Source organism: Rhinoderma darwinii, chromosome 4, assembly GCF_050947455.1.
Source record: "Rhinoderma darwinii isolate aRhiDar2 chromosome 4, aRhiDar2.hap1, whole genome shotgun sequence".
NCBI lineage: Eukaryota > Metazoa > Chordata > Amphibia > Anura > Rhinodermatidae > Rhinoderma > Rhinoderma darwinii.
In genome coordinates, this window is record NC_134690.1 from 127,358,388 (window position 1) to 127,376,661 (window position 18,274).

Consider the following 18,274-nt stretch of genomic DNA (forward strand, 5'->3'; position numbering starts at 1 on the left):
TTTTCTCTTCCTTATACCACCTATTGTTTGGCTAAGTCTATGCCAGTTTTCTGTTCCAAAATGTTGGAGCATAGCATTGCATTTAAGACACAACCTTTTTGATAGACCTTGCCCCATTGTCTAGTGCGGCACAAAAAGTTTGGAAAACACCTTAAAAATATGGCGCAATTTAAACTAGAATTCTGCTGTATTTTAATAGTAAATCTGCCCCATTATTTTTTACTAGCCTATTTTTATTTTCTGATTGTATATTTTTTTTCTTTTATCATTTTCTGTACATGATTTCTGGGGGCGGCCATCTTGCCTGAGCAGCTGCTCTGTTAACAGCATTTAGAGATATGCTTTACAGCAGCCACATCGATCATAGGAACCTGTGAACAGGAGGAGCACGCATTGACTGCTATGGGAGTTTTCTAGGCATGCTCTGTGACTTGTGTAGAGGTCATTGCGCCGGTAGGGATAGGAGGGGAGCTCAGTCCATCACCTATTGTCAATGGTTGATTCTGTGTTATCTACCTTCAGCTTTATAATACAGGTGTAACTTTGTAATTCTGTCTGTGTGTGAAAACGGCAAGATTTCAGGTTTTTTTTATATAAAATTTGACATGAAAAAATATTCAAAACACAAAAAATTCTGTAAAAATATGCTTAACCTCTTCCCACGCCACGACGTACTATTGCATCGTGGTGGGGGAGGTAATGTTCAGAGCGGGCGGCTGTCAGCGATCGCGCTGTTCCAGGCTGTTTAACTCCTTAGATGCTGCAATTAAGCACGATCGCAGCATCTAAGATGTCACACAAATGGGGGTCCCCCCCCCCACTCACAGCACATCGTCCCCCGCGCAAAGCGATCGAGGGTCGCCAATTGTGGTCATGGCAGCCCAGAGGCCTAATGAAAGCTCCCAGGGCTGACTTTCTTCATCGTTCCCCTGGCACGGCTTAACAGGAGCCTGTAAAAATATCAATACACTGCAATACATTAGTATTACAGTGTATTGTACCAGCAATCTAACGATAGCTGGTTCAAGTCCCCTAGGGGGACTAATAAAATGTGTCGAAAAAAGTTAAATAAAGATTTTAGTATTATAAAAAAAAACATTAAAGTTCAAACCCCCCCATTCCCATTTTCCTCTGAAGTAATGTAAAAAATAAAAAAAACTACAAAATTGGTATCGCTGCGTCCGTAAAAGCCTGAACTATTACACTATAGCATTATTTAATGTGCACGGCGAATGCCGTAAAAATAAAAAATATATATATAAAACCCAAGAATCGCTGTTTTTTGGTCACTTCAAATCTCACAAAAAAAAAAAAAGTGATCAAAAAGGCTCATGTAAGCCAAAATGGTACCAATAGGAACTACAGCTCGCCCCGCAAAAAAACAAAACAGTACTTATCTACATCAATGCGCCTATTACATTAGGTAGGAGATAGGGCAGATAGAAACTGATGACAGAGCCTCTTTAAACAATGGCTAATTTTCAGAAAACACATATCCTTTAAGAAGAAGTATCTCTAGTGAACTGAAATACCTTGTCTGTAGGGAAGTCATAGAAGAATATTATTTCATACCTGTAATACTTTGGAACTTGGCTGCAGTGGTTTAATGATCAGCTGTTTTCCTAGAGGGTAGAGTACTTTCTCAGAATCAGGACCCCAGGCAACAGAGTAAACAGGCAAACCTACAGAAATTTAAATTCAAGGACAATTACCTCAGGGAAAAGAACAACCTACCATGCATGCAATTATTACAGATAAGCAAAAATGATAATACATTTCACATCTCACTCCCTTATAGCAAAATTGTATTATGTTACATGAGTTTATTGTCATTTATCAGGCAGGTGTGTTAGGCTACATTCACACGATAGGGAAAAATGGCCGTGACGGACGGTTTTTTGTTTTACGCCCATCACTCAGCCGTTTTCCGAATAATGTAGTTTTATGTCTGTTTTTATCACACTGACGTTTTGTTTTTAAAGGCCCGTGAATACCGGCCATCACAAAACAAGACGTGCTATTTTTGGTCGTTATTACGGCCAGACAGTCCCCATAAAACTCAACAGATCAGTCTTTAACCGTCCGTTTTTCAAGAATCAAATCCTTGTGACGGCCATTAAAAACTGATCCTGGCCCTCACAAGTGGACTCCCCTGGCACAGCGCTACTTTAAGCGCTGAGCCTGGGGAGGCCCTTGATGTCACTGTCCATATATGAACAGTGATGTCAGGGCTTTCAACTATGAAGTCCCTGGCCAGAGCATAGCAAGCTCCTGTCTTGGGAAAGCCCTTGATCTCACTCTCCATAAATGGACAGTGACATTAGAAGCTTTGCGATGCGGGCATTGCCAACGCTCTGGCCGGGGATTCCGACATCTCAAAGACCCTAATATAACTGTCCATATATGAACAGTGACCTCAGGGGCTCCTCCTGGAGCGGAATCCCCGGCAACAGTCTGGCTTGAGATTCCACTCCTAGAGGGAGCCCCAATGGCGCTATCTACAGGGTTGGGTGGGTGTGGCACTATCTACATGGGCACTGTGCCACTATTTAGAGGGGACACTGTGGCGCTTTCTACATGGGCACTGTGTGCCACTATCTACAGTGGGCACTGGCATTATCTATGTGGATACTATCTACAGTGGGCACTGTGGCACGTATGACAAAGGGCCATTAAAAACATTCAGACAGACTTAAAATGGATGACAATTTGGAGACATACTGATGCAAAACGGCCATGGACAACTGACAGTTGGATCAGTTTTCAATGGCCATTTTTTTCACGGTCAAGTAAATATAGGCTTAAAATGGTGTGAATGGTTTCCTTAACCCTTTCAAGACCGAGCTCATTTTGACCTTCATGACCAGCCCCATTTTCTCAAATCTGACATGTGTCTCTTTATGTGATAATAACTCCGGAATGCTTTTGCCTATCCAAGCGATTCTGAGATTGTTTTCTCGTGACATATTGTACTTTATGTTAGTGGAAAAATTTGGTCAATAAATTCATTGCTTATTTGTGAAAAACACCAAAATGTAGAGAAAATTTGCAAAAATTATGATTTTTCTCATTTTAAATGTATCTGCTTGTAAAACAGATAGTAATACCACACAAAATAGTTACTATTTTATATATTCCATATGTCTACTTTATATTTGCATAGTTTTTTGAACATTATTTTATTTTTCTAGGACGTTAAAAAGTTTAGAACTTTAGCAGCAATTTCTCACATTTTCAAGAAAATTTCAAAAGGCTATTTTTACAGGGACCAGTTCAGTTCTGAAGTGGCTTTGAGGGCCTTATGTACTAGATAGACCCCATAAATCACCCCATATTAAAAACTGTACCCCTCAAAGTATTCAAAATAGCATTCAGAAAGTTTCTTAACCCATTAGGCGCTTCACAGGAATTAAAGCAAAGTACAGGTGAAATGTACAAATTTTATTTTTTTTGCTGAAATTCATTTGTAATACATTTTTTTCTGTAACACAGAAGGTTTTACCCGAGAAATGCAACTCAATGTTTATTGCCCAGATTCTGCAGTTTTTAGAAATATCCCACATGTGGCCCTAGTGTGGTAATGGACTGAAATACCGGCCTCAGAAGCAAAGGAGCACCTAGTGGATTTTGGGGCCTCCTTTTTTTAGAATATATTTTAGGCACCATGTCAGGTTTGAAGAGGTCTTGTGGTGCCAAAACAGTGGAAATCCCCCAAAAGTGAGACGGTTTTGGAAACTACACACCTCAAGGAATTTATCTAGGGGTATAGTTAGCATCTTGACCCCACAGGTATTTTGCTATATTTATTGGAGTTTGTCTGTGAAAGTGAAAATCTACTTTTTTTCTGAAAAAATATAAAAAAAAATAATATTTGCAAGGAATCAAGATTAAAAAGCACCCCAGAACTTGTAAAGCTACTTCTCCCGATTACACCAATACCCCATATGTGGTACTAAACTGCTGTTTGGACCCACGGCAGAGCTTAGAAGGGAAGGAGCGCCATTTGGATTTTGAAGCGCAGATTTTGCTGGATTGGTTTTCAGTTCCATGTCGCGTTTGCAACGCCCTGGAGTAAGCAAAACCGTGGAATCCCCCCAAAACTGACCCCATTTTGAAGACTACACCCCTCAAGGAATTGTTCTAGGGGTATAGTTAGCATTTTGACCCCACAGTTTTTTTGCTGAATTTAGTGGAATTAGGCCGTGAAAATGAAAATCTACTTTTTTCTTTAAAAAACATAGAAATGTTTAATTTTTACAATGAATAAAGGAGAAAAATTACCCCAAAATTTGTAAAGCAATTTGTCCTGATTACAGCAATACGCCATATGTGGTAATAAACTGCTGTTTGGACCCCCGGCAGGACTCAGGAGGGAAGGAACAATATTTGGCTTTTGGAGCTCAAATTTAGCTGGAATGGTTTTCGGGTGTCATGTCGCATATGCAAAGCCCCTGAGGTACCAAAACAGTGGAAACCTCCCAAAAGTCCCTTTAGGGGACTGGAACGAGCGATCATTAGGTTGCTGGTACAATACACTGCAATACTAATGTATTGCAGTATAATGTCATTTTACAGGCTCCTGTAACAGCGCGATCACTGTTCCTGTCCGTTAGTCCCGGGTTTCAGCTGTAATACACAGCGGACACCTGCAGAATATGGAGCGTGCACAGCGCATGAGCCCGCTCCATAAATAACCCCTCGCACCACGACATGCTATTAAGTCGTGGTGCGCAAAGGCGTTAATGCGCAGCGGATGGTGCAAAGTGAAAATTAACATTTTCCACTGATGTGCCATTTTAATGCACAATATATTGTGCCCAGTTTGTGCCACTGAAGACAAATACCTCATACAATGTTGAGCGGGTTCTCCCGGATATAAAATGTCATATATGTGGACGTAAGCTGAGGTTTGGGCACGCTGTGGGGCTCAGAAGGGAGGGAACGCCATTTGGCTTTTGGAGCGCAGATTTTGCTTGGTAACTGTTCTGTTTGGGGTTTTGCTGGTATTTCAGTTATGATGTGGGGGGATATGTAATCTGTGCGGAGTACATCAGGGCATAATAAGAGGGTATAATAATGGGGTACATAAATAATAATTCGCAGATATGTGGCCGGTGTCGCACTGATAAATGGCGCCCGATCTTATCCGCTTTTGGAACACTCTGCACATTTTGCATCGCCATATTCTGAGAGCCAGAACTTTTTTATTTTTTCTTCACCGGAGCCGTGCGAGGACTTATTTGTTGCGGGACAATCTGTAGTTTTCATTGGTACCATTTTATGGTACATGCGATTTTTTTTAATCACTTTTTATTCGATTTTTTTGGAAGCAAAGTGACAAAGAAACATAAATTCTGACAATGTTTTTTGTATTTTTTTTTTTACAGTATTCACCGTGCGGTATAAATGACATTTGACTTTATTCTGCAGGTCGGTACGATTACGGCAATACCATATGTATATAGGTTTATGTTTTGTGGCGATTGCGCAATAAAATCACTTTGATAAAATTATTTATTTTCTGTGTCCCCATATTCTGAGAGCCATAACGTTTTTATTTTTCCGTCAAAAAAGCGGTGTAAGGGCTTGTTTTTTGCGGGACGGGTTGTAGTTTTTATTGGTACTATTTTGGGGTACATGCGACTTTTTGATCACTTTTTGTTCTATATTTTGGGAGGGTTGATGACCAAAAAAAAAGTGATTCTGATTCTGACATTGTTTTTTAATTATTTTTTTTGCTGTGTTCACCGTGCGGGAAAAATAATATTATAGTTTTGTAGTTCGGGCCGTTACGAACGCGGTGATACCAAATATGTGTACTTTTTTTTACATTTTCATTTTTTTCCTATAATAAAAGACTTATTATAGGAAAAAAAGCATTTTTTGTTTTTGTAACTTTTCTAAAACTTTTTTATTACTTTATTTTTTACTTGTTTTACTTGAAGCCTGGCAGCACTGATCGCTGCTATAATACATTACACTACCTAAGTAGTGTAACGTATTATAAACGGTCAGTGTGACGCTGAGAGTCACACTGACAGGAAGCTTATGAGGACCAGCATCCGGCTGGTTCTCATAGGCTGCTGTGCATGGCAGACCCGGGGGCCGTTATATGGCCCCCGGTTCTGCCTTGTAACCGACTGCAGCACCAGCAATCGGTCCCCGGGAAAGTTTGTTGTAGCAACAAACTTTCCAGTTTGTTATAGCAACAAACTTTCCAGTTCGTTGCTACAACACACTTTCCCTGCGATCACATGACCGGGACCTGAACTAATCAGGTCCCGATCATATCTCCGGGACCAGAGGCAGGTGATAACAGCGCGATCCGGGTGTCAGCGCTACTCTGAGACACCCGGATCGCGCTTTTAACACCCACCGTGAATTCACGTCAGCACTGCACAGAGCCCAGCAAGTGCCGACGTGAATATACAGTGGGCGGTCGGGAAGCGGTTAAAGGGAACCTGTCACCAGCATTTCACCTATTGAACTTTACTTATCTCTCACTGGCCGCTGCTATCAAAAGTTCATTGCCGTTATCCCCTGTCCTAAACTCCTCCTCCGACTGTAAATAATGGTCTGCAAACATGTTGCGCCTTTTATCGTAATAATCCGGTGTCCCGTTGTACGCACATACCAGAATAGGACATCAATGCGCAAGCTAAGGATTTTGTGTGGCGAGAAGCTGTCAGTCAAAAGTAAGGAGGCGGGGTAAACTCGGAAAGACTTGAGGAATGAAGATTTTACTCTTTTCAAACAAAGATTTTATTCTTTTCTGCTCATTAGCATACGGCGCAGGAACACTAAAAAGCGGAATACAAAAGCTACAGAGCCGACTAAGAAGACAATTATAGGTTATATAGAAATGATTTTTCAACCACTACCACCAGGTATTGCTGGTTTAATAGGTGAAATGCTGGTGACCGGTTCCCTTTAAACACATTGTTACAATTCTGAAACATTATTATTATTATTAAGATGCCTGTTTTGCAAGAAAAAAATACGTCTTGTATGAGCTTCGGTTGTAATGTAATGAATCTGATAACTTTAAATATACTACACGGAAAAGCATCAAAGTTATACACTTCACTGACTCCAGCAGCTAAAGGGGTTATCCAGGAGTCTTCAGATTTTGCAGGAGGGTATAAAATAATAAACTAACAGGTACTCGCCCATTGCAATCCCCCCTCCCCCCGCTCCAGCGCTGACAACCTGTTTGTTGCCCCTCTGGTCCCAAAAGCGCCTCTTTTCAAGTGCCGTTCATTCGTCAGATGCCACTGCAACAAATTGCTGGCCATAACGGTTATGTGTGTGAATAGAGCCTCAAATCAGAAGTTACAGTGATTGCCAAAATTTAGTCATTAAGTATTTTGCAAAGCTAATTCAAAAGGTGACAGCAAATATGGCTGCACTTCCTGTTAAAAAAAACCTGAAAATACATAGTATAATAATGTAAAGTATACATAATAATGTCAGGGAAATAATATAGATAAAATATCCAAACATTGTAATCGCTCTAACTTCTGCTTTTTCATAACTATGGCCATTTTCATAATCTTTTCTCTTGCTGTAAGGTGCGTCTTAGCAGCAGACTGCAAACTGCCACTTTATTCACATAAACTGTTGAAATAAATACCCTGTAGTTTGTAGTCTATTGCTAAGAAGAGTCTGCTGAAATGTAAAATTGTATAAGCCAAATCTCAATCTTCAATTTCCCTGTTGCACACTGCAGGGAAAATGGTGCATTACACTGTTCTCATTGAAATCAGTGTGACGCATATGTAATCTATATTGAGACACACTCTTTGTGGCCACTCTCTACTCTGGTTAATATGATGACCCTTGCTGGACAGGGTATTTGAACATTTTCTAATTTACTAAACTAGACAACCCCTTTAAGAGATATTTTCCCATTAACGGTCTCAGTGGCGTAGCTATAGGGGACACAGTGGTTGCAGTCGTGACCGGGCCCCTAAGCCAGAGGGGCCGACACAGGGCCATCACTCCCACCAGGCGGTGGGTGAGACCACTGGGACGCCATCACATATGGTGAGGGTAGGGGGCGCAACAATTACCCAGCTGAGTCAGCTGTTGGGAGGAGGCAGCGCTCCCAGCAGATGACTCCAAAAGAACGGCATTACAGTGAGAACTTGTTACTGCTGTTCAGCGAGTGGGTGGCTGAGCGGGCAACTGAACAGCCCCCCCAGAGGTCCTAAAATAACAGTGAGTGAGCCAGGGTAGCGTTAAATCGGGGCCCTCTGAACTCAGGGAGGGCCCACACTGCCCTGCTCATTTTCTGCAATGGTGATGCACCTATGCCTGCTTCTGATGCATGCACTGTGTCTGGACCCTCCTGCGACCAGTCTGCCTCTGAACTTAAATACTCTGCATCAGGAAGACATCAAAGACAATGTCTGTTGATTTCCTTGATTCCCAATCTCAGCGCTGATGTAATGAATCTACATTAGTCACAGCCTGTCAGCAGTCCTTTGAGGCGAGTATACATTTACAAAGCTTCCATTGGGCAGGGCTGGTCGTGGTTCCTGAGGCTGAAGGGAGTAAAGAAGACAGAGTCAGCAGCAGGACAGAGTCAGCAGCAGGACAGAGTCAGCAGCAGGACAGAGTCAGCAGCAGGACAGAGTCAGCAGCAGGACAGAGTCTGCTGGACATGCTGAGCTTTAGGTTTTCTTTCCGGACTCCTATGTTTCTGTGTTATTAGTGCAGTAAAGTTGTGGAAAACCTATAATGTGTAAAAGGAGAAGACGGCAGGACGGACTGATGCTCTGGGACAGTTTCGTTAGCAGCATGTCCTGCTTGCAGGTGTTGCTTTCTGCCTTTCTGGGAGCTGTTTCCAGCTCCAACTTCGCTCACTGTTTCTGGATGGTGAGATCATTAGGGTATGTGCACACGAGAAGTGGCTTTTACGTCTGAAAAGACAGACTGTTTTCAGGAGAAAACAGCTGCCTCGTTTCAGATGTAAATGCTCCTCCTCGCATTATGCGAGGCTTCTCTGACAGCCGTAAATTTTGAGCTGCTCTTCATTGAGTTCAATGAAGAACGGCTCAAATTACGTCTGAAAGAAGTGTCCTGCACTTCTTTTGATGAGGCTGTATTTTTACGCATCGTCGTTTGACAGCTGTCAAACGACGACGCGTAAATGACAGGTTGTCTGCACAGTACGTCAGCAAACCCATTCAAATGAATGGGCAGATGTTTGCCGACGTATTGTAGCCCTATTTTCAGACGTAAAACGAGGCATAAAACGCCTCGTTTACGTCTGAAAATAGGTCGTGTGAACCCAGCCTTAGGGTATGTTCACACGCTTAACAAAAACCGTCTGAAAATACGGAGCTGATTTCAGAGAAAACAGCCTCTGATTTTCAGGCGTTTTTGAAGCTGAAAATGAAATTTGGAACTTCTTTTGAGGCTTCTTTTCAGGCGTTTTTTGAGGCGTTTTTCATAGTCTTCAATGGAAAATCAGCTCCAAAAAACACCTCAAGAAGTGACATGCTACTTCTTCTTACGGAGCGTCTTTTTACGCTCCGTTTTTTTACAGCGACGCGTAAAATAAATGCTCGTGGGAACAGAACATCGTAATTCCCATTGAAAGCAATGGGCAGATGTTTGTAGGCGTATTAGGGGCATTTTTTCAGGCGTAATTCGAAGCGTAAAATGCCTGAATTACGTCCGTAAATAGGGCGTGTGGACATACCCTTAGAAGCAGGAGAAGGTAAACTTTGGGCTGTGTATTGTCACCGCTGCATTTTTGAACAGATGCACGTTACACTTTTGGGACGATATATAGTTATTATTTCTTTAGCACCGTCCTGGAAGTTTTCCAAGTATACCCCCCCCCCCCTCTTCTCCAGCATGGCTAGAAAGCAGGAAATATTAAGTAACACAGTGAAAGAGTATAAAGTCTCGTCCGTCCGTCCGTCCGTCCGTCCGTCCCCCACTATGAATATCATGTTAGAAAACACTAATATGAGCTGAATTGTTATCCTAGTAGGCCTATTTAATAAGCATAGGATTATTGCTTTGTTTTATCAGTGTAGAGTAATGATCTCTACTACATACAGGCTGGACTCTAGCGGCAGCTGAGAGCCACCAATATTGTTACAGCTAGGATTTCAGGGATGGAGTAGGGGGTCAATAAACGGTATTGAAGAAAAGCAGTTGAATTCCTTAATTAAAAGGGTTATTCACATTTTGCCGGAGGGCAGGGTAGGGTATTAAATAATAAACAGGTACTGCCCCTTTGAAATACCCCCAGCTCCAGCACTGACGCCCCGTTCACCGCCACTACGGACCCGGAAGTGTTCAAGTGCCACACTGCAGCCAATCACTGGCCTCAGCAGTCAAGTTCATGGCAAAATTAGGGTATGTTCACATGCGGAGTCAAAAACGGCTGAAAATTACGGAGCTGTTTTCAGAGAAAACAGCCTCTGATTTTCAGGCGTTTTTGAAGCTGAAAATGAAGCTTCTTTTAATTTGGAGTTTCTTTTGAGGCTTCTTTTCAGGCTTCTTTTGAGGAGTTTTTCATAGTGTTCAATGGAAAATCAGCTCCAAAAAACGCCTCAAGAAGTGACATGCACTTCTTTTTACGGAGCGTCTTTTTTACAACAGCGGCGTTGATTTCAATGGGCAGATGTTTGTAGGCGTTCAGTTTCCAATTTTCGAGGCGTAAACGCCCCGAAATACGCCTGAAAACACTGCATGTGAACATACCATTAGCGCTAAGGCTAGAAATTGGCTGCAGCAGCACGTGACTGATGAACGGCACGTCACTGCAGGATGTGCTTCTAGGATCACAGCGGTTGGGAAATGGATGTCAATGCTGGAACAGGGGATGTTTTTTTTGAATGGGCTAGTACCTGTTAGTTTATTATGTTATACCCTCCCCTACCCTCCTGGAAAATGTTAAAACTCCAAGATAAATACTTAGGCCCCATGCACACGAACGTAAAAGCGCCCGTAATTACGGCTCATAATTATGGGCCCATAAACTTCTATTGGCCACGGGTACCTTCCCGTTTGCTTACTTGAAGGTGCCCGGGACGTTGAAAAATATGGAACTTGTCCTATTTCAGACCGTAATTACGGCACGGGCAGACCCATAGAAGTCTATGGGGCTCCCGTAATTACGGGTGGCTACGTGTGTGCACCCGTAATTACGGGAGCGTTGCTAGGCGATGTCAGGGGATAGTCACAGTCCAGGGTGCTGAAAGAGTTAACTGATCGGCAGTAACTCTTTCAGCACCCGGGACAGTGACTACCTCTGGAGTTAATAGTATTAAAAGTTAACTTACCCAGAATTCCCTGCTTCTTCCTCCAGTCCGGCCTCCCGGGATGACTTTTCATCCCATGTGACCGCTGCGGCCTATCACAGGCTGCAGCGGTTACATGGACTGCCGCGTCATCCAGGGAGGTCGGACTGGATGTCAAAAGAGGGACGCGTCACCAAGACAATGGCCGTGGTACGGACCCGCATTTACGGGAGGACAAAAAAAATAAGTTCGTATTTATGGGACCTATGCATTTTTGTACTAATATGCTTAAACGGAAGTGCCCTCTAAAATTACATTGTAGGAATTGTCAGAGAGTTTTAAAAACTAAACTTACTGCAGTAAATGTTATAAAATAAATAAAACAACTCCGCAGCTCCGGTCATAGATGGTTTTTGTTTACTAGTCCCGCAGTGATAACGTGCCGTTCATCCACGTGACCGCTGCAGCTTCAGCGGTGATGATAGCATGTATGGCACGTGGGTGACAGCACATCACAGCAGGACCAAAAAACTAAGACCGGCAGCGCTGGAGCAGAGGAGGATTCAACAGGTGAGTAACATCTGTTTTTTTATTTTATAATATTTACTGCAGTTAGCTTAAAGTGCAGCTAAACGTTTGACAAACTTCTGACATGTCATAGTGACATGTCAGAAGTTTTGATTGGTGGGAGTCTGAGCACTGAGACCCCCACCATTCGCTAGAAAGAAGCAGATGAAGCGCCCGTGTGAGCGCTTAGCCGCTTCGTGTCTGTTCAGCTATTTCTGGAAATAAATGTATCTGTATACGGACTCAATAGAAAGTCTATGAGCCCGAACTCCGATACATCGGCTTTCCGGAAAAAGCCGAACAGACACGAAGCAGCTGAGCGCTCACACGAGCACTTCAGCTGCTTCGTTCTAGAGACACTTTAATTTGTAAAACTTTTAGACCATCTCTTTAAGGCCACTTTCATATGGCAGTATTTTGGTCAATATTTTGCTTCCGTATTTGTAAGCCAAAATCAGGAGTGGAAAATGAAGAAATCTTTTCATTATACTTTTTTCCATTATTATTATTTTTTTATCTAACGTGTTTTGGATCCACTCCTTGTTTTGGCTTCCAAATACTGATACAAAATGCTGACCAAAATACTGTCGCGCAAATTCGCCTGAGGCGAAGGCTACACTGCGACTTTTTGTAGCGCTATGGATTGATTCTTGTGGACTGCAGCTGTAGCTCAATAATTTAAAATCAATCAATTGCACTACAAAAAGTCTCAGTGCAGCCTTACACCGCGTTCCAAATTATTATGCAAATGTTATTTTTCGCTGATTTTCCTAAATAGTCGATGCAAATGAGTCAGTATAATCTTCAAGCCATCAACCGTTGGAGTATAATGCAAATTTTATTGAACAAATCTCCTAATGATAACAGATTTTTTTTTAGAAGTAAAAAACTCAAAATGCACTGTTTCAAATTATTATGCACAACAGAGATCAAAACATTTTAGAGGTTGTAAAGAGAACTAAAATGGAAATTTGTTGAATTTGCAGCATCAGGAGGTCATATTTACAGAAATCAAAAGCTCTTTCAATCAAAAAAAACTTACATGTTAACATAGGACCCCTTCTTTGATATCACCTTCACAATTCCTGCATCCATTGAATTTGTGAGTATTTGGACAGTTTCTGCTTGAATATCTTTGCAGGATGTCAGAATAGCCTCCCAGAGCTTCTGTTTTGATGTGAACTGCCTCCCACCCTCAGATATTTTGCTTGAGGATGCTCCAAAGGTTCTCAATAGGGTTGAGATCAGGGGAACATGGGGGCCACACCATGAGTTTCTCTCCTTTTATGCCCATAGCAGCCAATGACACAAAGGTATTCTTTGCAGCATGAGATGGTGCATTGTCATGCATGAAGATAATTTTGCTACGGAAGGCACGGTTCTTCTTTTTGTAACACGGAAGAAAGTGGTCAGTCATAAACTCTACGTACTTTGCAGAGGTCATTTTCACACCGTCAGGGACCCTAAAGGGGCCTACCAGCTCTCTCACCATGATTCCAGCCCAAAACATTACTCCGCCACCTCCTTGCTGACGTCGCAGCCTTGTTGGGACATGGTGGCCATTCACCAACCATCCACTACTCCATCCATCTGGACCATCCTGGGTTGCACGACACTCATCAGTAAACAACACAGTTTGAAAATTAGTCTTCATGTATTTCTGAGCCCACTGCAACCGTTTCTGCTTGTGAGCATTGTTTAGGGGTGGCCGAATAATAGCTTTATGCACACATGCAAACCTCTGGAGGATCCTACACCTTGAGGTACGCGGGACTCCAGAGGCACCAGCGGCTTCAAATACCGGTTTGATGCTTTGCAATGGCATTTTAGCAGCTGCTCTCCTAATCCTATTAATTTGTCTAGCAGAAACCTTCCTCATTATGCCTTTATCTGAACGAACCCGTCTGTGCTCTGAATCAGCCACAAATCTTTTCACAGTACGATGATCACGCTTAAGTTTTCTTGAAATCTCCAATGTTTTCATACCTTGTCCAAGGTATTGCACTATTTCACGCTTTTCGGCAGCACAGAGATCCTTTTTCTTTCCCATATTGCTTGAAACCTCTGGCCTGCTTAATAATGTGGAACATCCTTCTTAAGTTGTTTTTCTTTGATTGGGCACACCTGGAAAACTAATTATCACAGATGTCTGAGATTGATTACAATGATCCAAAGAGCCCTAAGGCTGGGTTCACACAACCTATTTTCAGACGTAAACGAGGCGTATTATGCCTCGTTTTACGCCTGAAAATAGGGCTACAATACGTCGGCAAACATCTGCCCATTCATTTGAATGGGTTTGCCGACGTATTGTGCAGACGACTTGTAATTTACGCGTCGTCGTTTGACAGCTGTCAAACGACGACGCGTAAATTGACTGCCTCGGCAAAGAAGTGCAGGGCACTTCTTTGCCACGTAATTTGAGCCGTTCTTCATTGAACTCAATGAAGAGCAGCTCAAGATATACGAGCGTCACAGACGCCTCGTATATTACGAGGAGCATTTACGGCTGAAACGACGCAGCTGTTTTCTTCTGAAAACAGGCTGTCATTTCAGCCGTAAATGACAGCTAGCGTGTGAACATACCCTAAGGCTGGGTTCACACGACCTATTTTCAGACGTAAACGAGGCGTATTATGCCTCATTTTACGTCTGAAAATAGGGCTACAATACGTCGGCAAACATCTGCCCATTCATTTGAATGGGTTTGCCGACGTACTGTGCAGACAACCTGTCATTTACGCGTCGTCGTTTGACAGCTGTCAAACGACGACGCGTAAAAATACAGCCTCGTCAAAAGAAGTGCAGGACACTTCTTTCAGACGTAATTTGAGCCGTTCTTCATTGAACTCAATGAAGAGCAGCTCAAAATTTACGGCTGTCAGAGAAGCCTCGCAAAATGCGAGGAGGAGCATTTACGACTGAAACGAGGCAGCTGTTTTCTCCTGCACATACCCTAAGACACAATACCATCCATGAGTTAAATTGAAAAACTAATAATGAAATGTTTATGACACTTAAATCCAATGTGCATAATAATTTGGAACACTGTGTATAGTTGGGGTTCCACTTTAATAGGACTATTATCAGGACCATGACAAAGCAATATGGTGGAAAGAGGGAAAATTGCATTTTTACTACATCAGCAGAGAAAGTAGCGCTGGTGGTTGATCATTTTCAGAGCAAAAAAACAAAAAAGTGCTAATTCACTTAAAAAATTGATGCAGTTCCTGATTGGGTGCCACCCAACTAGTATTTCTAGATACACCCTTAACAGACATTTTTTTACCAAAAGAGAAGGGGTTATTGTTAACATTATTGACATGTAGCTGTATTCACATTTGTTTTTTTCTTGTATTTTGCTCCAATTCTCACAATAACGGTTTTTGCTGCGGTGATCTGCATATTACCGGAAAAATGCAGCAAAAAAACCAGCATGTATAAATACAGCATTACTTGATGGTGGGGGTGGGGGGGGGGGGGTTCGAGGCGCTCTTTTGATGTTCGCCCTGTCGGCAAAATTCTCTAAAAAAAACTGCCCTGGGCCCACAGGCCCCCCTTATGACTGGGCTACAAGTGCTGCACCGCTGGATCACGTGAGACTCCCAGCGATGCTGCTGAAAGTTATGGGAGGGCCACTAAGAGAGGTTGGCTGGGGGGGGGATGCAGTGCCGCCAGCTGACACTGCCCTGTGAATAGAGATAAGGCAACAAGGAAAGGCGGAGTCCAAACCTGCACCACCTCTCCTTGATGTTTTGATACCACGCAGCGTGGTGTGACACGTTCACGAATGGGGCGTTGTTGCAAATATAGTGTATTCATTGAACTAAATCCTTTGTGTTTCCATGCTCAGCATGACAGACAATAAATAAATATATATTATATATATTAATAATAAATCCATATATAAATACATTTATCGTAAGTTGTGGGGGGCCCAAGCTGAACTATTGCACCAGGTCCCATGAGTCTTTAGCTATTCTGTATTCTTGGCAATGTTGCAAGCTATATATAGGTCCATACACTGTGAAGCCCACCTTTATTTAGATACAGCTTAATGATGATCTTTAGAAAACAATCGCTGATCTTTGGGAAGTCCATAAAGCGTTACATTAAAAAGTACACACAGGTTGAGCAATACATGTGCTCAGCTCTGTATTGGGTGCGGGTGTGAAGCCTGCTCTTTGTTATTTATTCTTGAACTTAACCCCCCCCCCCCTACTATGACAGCGGCCCCACAATTAACGCTGCTGTTTAAACAAAGTGCACAGCTGGCTCCCCCAAGCCTTCCAGGGACGGGCCAGGAGGGACAAACGCTACTATTCTCCCCACTGAAGGCTCAAGAAGAAAAAATGAAGTTGTTACAGAACAAGGGGAAGGCTTCTTTCTAAAAGAAGCCCAGTGTGTGGAGCGATCATCATTAAAACAGTGGAGGAAAACCATTAATAAAATACTGGGAGATCACAATCCTCATTCAAGTGTGAATATACAGAAGGGAATCGCACGGATTATGCTTCATAACGTATCTCAAACTGCCCGTAGAGCTCCAAACAATAAATTAGTTTATGTTTAAAAGTCTGTCGCTGCTACTCAATCTTCCTTCATACTTAACAAGGGTCAGGCTTTCTAATTCTATTGAACACCTTAATAATTAGGATATTTCAGGCATTAAGGACCACAAACCGTTAAGGATTAATATATTTGGAGACTCAACCATTGAGGGACCCTATAACTGAACCCCCGCCCCCTTCCTTTCTTATTTCAACAACATTTTTCTCAGTAAGCAGACAGGTGGCCAAGTGTGACATTTGCCACATTCATAGATAATCTGGATCTTCGCTGATCCAGCAGTTCTAACCACATGATCACCGCTATACAAAGAGGACGCAGCAGCACCAAATCCTGTCATTTCTGTACAGTGCTCACTGCGTGCTGTGGAAAGAACCATGATCCAAAGATGCTTTACCAGTCATTAAAGGAGCACTCTGGGCAAGACTGGTGTTCTTCAAATCGCACGGCCCTCTCAGGCACTGCATTAAGCAGAACACAGTGTATTGGTTATGTTCGGACTGTTCTCGTAACATTTAATCATAAAAACACTAAAGTAAAATTGCATTGTGTAGATAAAGCTCACAAGTATGTCATGAACAGAGAAAGGATGTACAAAAGGACATTTTCAAATTCACACCGATTTCAAAGTGTTTTACACGTCGGGATTCCAATAAGTTCCGCTTGTAAAAAGCTTACTATTGTTTTCAACGGGGCGGAATTTTCAATAGGAAAAAATTGATAATCGTCGCTGAAAAAATCTTCACTGAAAACAGCATCAGGGAGCTACACACAGATTAGCCCCATTTAATGGGGCTAATCTGCTTGCAGAACCGCAATATGTTTTACAGTTTTAGGGGGAGTTCACACAGAGTGTTTTTGATGCAGAAACCGCTTCGGAAAACGCGCCAAAAAACGGCCGAATATGCTTCCCTTTGATTTCAAAGGGAAGCGGAGGCGTTTTTTCCCACGAGTGGAAAAACCGTCTTGCGGGGAAAAGAAGGGACATGCCCTATCTTTGGGCGTTTACGCCTCTGACCTCCCATTGACATCAATGGGAGGAAGAGAAAGCGAAAATCGGCATGCAAACGGAATTTTGAGCCAGATTTTCCGCCTGCAAAAAACTCTGAACCCAGCCTAACCGTGGCAGAAATCTAAGGCTAGCCTCAGATTTCTGCCGTGGAATCTCTGCTAAATCCACATTGGATTTTTCCTCTGGAAAACAAGACCTATTAGGGAATTCTGAGTTAAAGACGTATTCCCATCTTGGGCATTTATGGAATATCCACAAGATATACCATAAATGGCTGATAGGTGAGGGTCCTACCTCTGGGACCCTTACCTATCAGGAAAACAGGATCCGGTGAGCCTTAGTGCATGGCCCTCTCCATTTACGTCTAAGGGTATTACGGAAAGAGCGGAGCGTTGCACGCAAGCGCGACAACCTCTTTATTGAAGTGTATGGAGAATGCAGAGGCTGGTGATCTGCCATAAATGCCTATATTGGAAATATTCCTTTAATAGAGGGTAGTCCCTTATTTAGAACCTCATCTATTAGCCAAAGCAGAGAGCACCTACAAAGAGTGTCTCTCACTCTGGAGGACCAGCACATTCATGCAGTAGACAGACCACTGATTTCAAGGGCAAGTGTGTAAGTCTTAATTTTCCCTACCCGGTCTGCCAACAGCAGCCAACAGCAACAGCAGCCGATCGCTGAGAATTTATTAAAAAAATGTCAATTAACTCTATTACTTTAATGACAGCCACCAAAACATAGGAGGCTTTTTAAGCCTTGTCGAGGCCAGAACTCTGTCTGGGGATACGCACGGAGTCTTCTGTTGGGGGTGTACCATGTGTTACCTGCAGATTTGTCACAGATTTTCCCAATGCATGGC

At 42.6% G+C, this 18,274-nt stretch overlaps 1 protein-coding gene across 1 annotated transcript in view; it reads right to left on the bottom strand.

The window, feature by feature from the left end:
• The window catches only part of IFT80 (intraflagellar transport 80), a 123,054-nt gene that overhangs the window by 77,655 nt on the left and 27,125 nt on the right, over nucleotides 1-18,274 (bottom strand). The window contains exon 5 of the mRNA XM_075861560.1: nucleotides 1,573-1,682. Coding sequence (XP_075717675.1) covers nucleotides 1,573-1,682 — 110 coding nt within the window. The remainder of the gene's footprint in view (nucleotides 1-1,572; nucleotides 1,683-18,274) is intronic.